This window comes from Amyelois transitella, chromosome 11 (assembly GCF_032362555.1).
Source record: "Amyelois transitella isolate CPQ chromosome 11, ilAmyTran1.1, whole genome shotgun sequence".
NCBI classification, from domain to species: domain Eukaryota; kingdom Metazoa; phylum Arthropoda; class Insecta; order Lepidoptera; family Pyralidae; genus Amyelois; species Amyelois transitella.
This window is the reverse complement of record NC_083514.1, coordinates 5,753,820-5,758,754: the sequence shown is the minus strand read 5'-3', so window position 1 is coordinate 5,758,754 and position 4,935 is coordinate 5,753,820. Positions and strand designations below refer to the sequence as shown.

Here is a 4,935-nt window from a genome sequence, read left to right as displayed (position 1 = left end):
AATCCAGGCAACAAGTTGTGTAACCTTATTCCCATATATGTTAGGTTCCTTTGTAAAGGTTTTGGAAGTCAGACTTAATTCATGTAAAAATCTGATTTATCCGATCAAGAATCATGATGCCATGGGGTACCCGGCACCAATATAAAAAAGAATAAGACCCCTCCATCTCTTTCCCATAGATGTCGTAAAAGGCGACTAAGGGAAAAGCTTATAAACTTGGGATTCTTCTTTTACGCGATGGGCTTGCAATTTGTCACTATTTGAATCTCAATTCTGTCATTAAGCCTATCACGTGAACGTGGCCTGATGTAGACGTGATTATATCAATGCATAGAATCATGGTCTTAGGCGCACCTTCTTCGGCTCCTCTTCAGAGACGTTTTCTGCCCTTTTCTGTTTGTCGCAACAATTATTTCTAAAGCGACATCTTTCATGTGCAAGAGGTTTTATCAATTATGAACTTTCAAAGTATCTTATTTTACAAGTCTAAGGCAGGTTCATGTGTAGCACTATTTGGTGAAGGGCATCTACAAAAGCGACGTATAACTTTATTCAGTTCCAAAGGAATCTCATAGATGGCGTAAAACATAAATTTAAACTTTGCAAAGAAAATTTTCTTTCTTCGTTTTTCATAGTGAAGTATGGTGAAACATTTTTTATAAACTTTAAGAGGAAAAGATAATTCACAAAATCAGAAAATTTGTCTAAAGATATATCACGTTTTAATCCCTTACGAAAGAGACACAGCGAATAGATAAGATTCAAAGACCAGTTTAAACAGAAAGGCTTAGTTATAAGGACTAAAAATGTAATATATTTTTTCTAAAATCAGTAATGCTATTTGTAATTTGACAACATTTATCATTTTCTTGACCAAGCTGGAATTGTCAGGTAAATGTAGGTTAGGTAGTAGTTCAAGCTACATTTTATAGCAAAATATTTTTCTCGTGGTAATGAATATAGCCTTTGTTGCTCTCGACTCTAGTCTTTCCCTTTACCAAATTTCCTCATGAAATTTTTTTGGATAAAAATATAAATCTTACTAGTTACAAGTTATTAGGCAGGGATTACATCGCTCCGTCCACGTTCAATATTCTCTTCAAGCAAGCCACAAATATTTCTACATCCCTCTTTGTAAGTTTTTTAGTCAAAATAGTAATTTACAATAAAAAGGTATCGTCAACAGCATATAAACCTACCCAAATTCGACTCTATTACTGCAACATATACTTCAATGCAGGGTAACTTGATATGCGATTGACTGTACTCTACTCTCATTTTATAGACGGAAGCAATGACGGGCTCTACCATTCGCGTGGCGCAACGCGGATATAATATTATTGGCATTGATTTATATACTAACAAGAGCGACATATTGTAATCTTTCGATGTGACATTGGTTATAAAGAATTACAGCTTTTATCAGAGAGTGTATCATGTCAAAATTGTGAACATAGAAGAATATAACTTCAACATTTTTGCTTAATTTTCTGTATACATCAATCAATTTATTTTGCAAAATAAATGTCTCTAATAATTATAACATCTAATAAGGCAAAGGAAATATTTAATATTTAATAATCAAATAATGATCTGTTCTATGGATTTCAGGAGGCTGCAATATGGCCCAAGAAAAACGAAATTGTGTTATTTATAATCGATTCGGATAAATAATATTTTGTCACGTGAGTTAAGTAACTTAAAAGTTAATTTCCTTATATGGAATGTTGTTCTGCATTGTCTTGAATATGGAAGGCTTTCATTACAAAAAGTGATAGTGCAGAAATGGCTCTTTGAAACTTGCTTCATCATTATAAAGAAGTGTTTCTAGCCTAGTTTCTAAACTTCGAGTAACTAATAAGATATTTTGAAATTATAGAAAAAACTTAATAAAAATTTAATTTTCCTACAAAAGCTACAAAAATGTTTAATAATGAAGGATGTGAAATAATTATTATTTAGTACTGACTACAACAGCCATTCAACAGATTATACTTATGTCCCGCAGAATAAGTTGTCAACATTATATACTATACATATAATTCCGTCTATATCCCTTGCGGGATAGACAGAGTCAACAGTTTTGAAAAGACTGATAGGCCATGTTCAGTTGTTTGGCTTAATGATAGAACTGAGGTTCAAATAGTGACAGGTTGCTAGCTTATCGCCTAAAAGAAGCATCCCAAGTCGCCTTTAACGACATCCATGGGAACGCTTTGGAGAGTACAAGAATAGGACCACTATTCTTGTTTTTATTGATGCCCGGAACCACACGGCAATCTTATTTTCTCGTACATCTACACATTTCTCTTAAATAAGTTCTCATTTCTGATTTATATGTCAATAAGAATAACTGATAATGTACAAACATATATACAATCAAAGTCAATTCAATCTAATGCTGTCAACAAGATCGTAGTACATTTCGTTAATACTTCTGTATTTTATTTATTTGTTACTTTCAAGTTCAACGTAAAGTTGTACCGGTTAGACATGCATTCCGTCAAATTTTGTTGTGTAACGCATGACATGATCCAGTATTGACTTACAAGTTCATATGGACTCGTGTCGAGGTATTTCAAATTATGTAATCTAATTCCTATAGGCAGAACTTTGGTGTCTAAAAAGATTACGTATCATTTCTTCATAATTAAAATTTAATATTTTTCGAATGATAGGAACCATTTCGATTAACAATTGTTTGAAATTAAGCAATTTGCAAGTTTTATAGAGCAGACATCTTTTATTATGCGTTATTACCATGATCATATCTGGGAAACGAAATAATTTAATTGTTTAACTCTATTTGGATGTAAAATTCACGCACCGTAGTCACGATGATGTGATATGATGTATTTATTCTATAACATTAAGAAATTGATCATAGGACTAAGAAAAATTATTATGGTTTAACATTTGTTGAAAGAACGGGTTTTTAATACATAAATAAATTGCAGGATGTTCACTGATGTAATGATTTTATGACAAATGCTTTAATAATTTAAGTTTTTGCTTGAAAACATCTTGTCAAACTAGATATGCAAATTTTAATTATTAAAATAATTACTACCTACATACTTATATTGGGAGGTAACATGGGTCTTGTAGAATTATATATTACTGATCAGGAAAATTTATGGCTCAGATTTTTTTTGCCCTTGACACCTAAATATTGCTATATCACCAATTCATATACTACGATTAGTAATTTAAGATAATTGATTTCGTCCATAGGCACCTTTTGCAAATGTCATCGCTCCATTAGCTACTGTAAGTACTCAGATTACGCTGCAAATGCGACCTTTAAGTATCTTATTTCGGACAATACGCAAGGACGATTACTTTTGTATTCCTGACGCCCAAATATTGCTCTCAAATGATCTATGCATAGATTATAATCATCTGTATAAATAGGAGGAGTAAATTGTGTCAGGCATCAGTCGACCGTGTTCGGTTAGAAGTGATCTTCTATATTCGGGTCCCAACACAGACCTCGTTCGCAATGAGTCCGTTGGTGGTGTTGTTCGCTGTGATCGCTGCGGCCGCTGCGGCCCCACAATATTTGGTCCAAGCGCCATATACCACTGCTGTGGTTCTGGATGCTTTGGGCCATCCATTGGACACTCCTGAGGTGGCGGCTGCGCGTGCTCTACATTATCAAGCGCACGCTTTTGGGCACATTCTGAAGAAGCGATCAATCGGCCATGCTGTAGCTTATTCAGTACCATCGGCAGTATCGCACCAGTCTCGCGTAGATGTGCATAGTTCGCCAGCGGTAGTGGCAACTGCTGTTGCTGCTCCAGTGGTTGCTGAACCAGCCGTGGTCGAAGCTCGCACCTTGTACGCCGCTCCCGCAGTTTACTCCGTTCCATCTGCTGTGTCACATCAATCACGCGTGGATGTGCGATCATCTCCTGCTGTAGTAGCCACTGCCCCCGTCGTGGCCGCTCATGCCGTCGCTCCAGTAGTGGAGGCTCGTTCAGTTTACGCTCCAGCTGCGACGGTATACGCAGGTGGTTCAGCAGTTTCACATCAGTCTCGTGTCGACGTCCAGTCTACTCCAGGCTTCGTCACCGAGCAGGTGGTGGCTCCGGTGGTGGATGCGCGCTCTGCGTGGGCCCCTTCGGTGTACACCTCGACATGGTGAGGTGTGCAGTCACAGCGATAAGGATCCGATAAGACTATAACTATTCGTACATTTTGTATTAAAATAAAGTACATTCTTTTGAATATTTTAGAATTTTATTATTGTTGAATCTGCTTCCTAATTCTTTGTAAAAATCCAAATTCATTGTGCATTTTGGGTTGGTTTATATTTATTATTTAGAGAATGAAGAGATATGGAATATATATAAAAATTAAATTGAAATTTTTATCATTATACTGCGAAGTTTTACCGTAGAAATATAGCAGAAACTTTACAACAAACACACGTGTTTTAGTGATGTATTCAAAGAAACCATTTACCTACTTGTTACACGTGTCTTTTGATAAGCAAACTTACTTCTAACTAGTCGTATTATATATAAATGTATGTTTATAAAACAGGGATGGAAAACGCATGTTTATAATTACCATTCTCTTGGCGTTAGACCTGGTTGCATCTTAACTTTACTAGAAAGGAGCTTGAGATTCATCTGCGACCATTGGAGTAACTGGTGCAGCCTTGCAGGATAATCATCAGAAACCAACTAAAAGATATATCCTCTCATCTCGTCATAAGTTTGTGCGAAGAAGAATTTCAAGAAGGTTGGTTTAGAAATTAAAGCTTCAAAATTACAAACAAGAAGTAATTGGTATCTGTGATTAAATTAAATTTGTAATTTTAACATGCTCCTATCCTGTATCTGCTTTGTTCTATTCTAAGGTATAAGGTAGGTAGGTTTAACTATACTTTTGCAGTATTAAGTTTAACTTAGATCATCGTTGGAAGCG

The 4,935-nt window shown here is 35.5% G+C and overlaps 1 protein-coding gene across 1 annotated transcript; it reads left to right on the top strand.

Moving 5' to 3' along the window:
- The first annotated feature begins 3,502 nt into the window (after positions 1 to 3,502).
- Positions 3,503 to 4,147, top strand: LOC106134898 (uncharacterized). The gene is made up of 2 exons (XM_013335041.2): positions 3,503 to 3,565; positions 3,689 to 4,147. The coding sequence occupies exons 1-2, from the start codon at positions 3,503 to 3,505 to the stop codon at positions 4,145 to 4,147; spliced, it is 522 nt and encodes a 173-aa protein (XP_013190495.1).
- Positions 4,148 to 4,935: the final 788 nt, after the last annotated feature.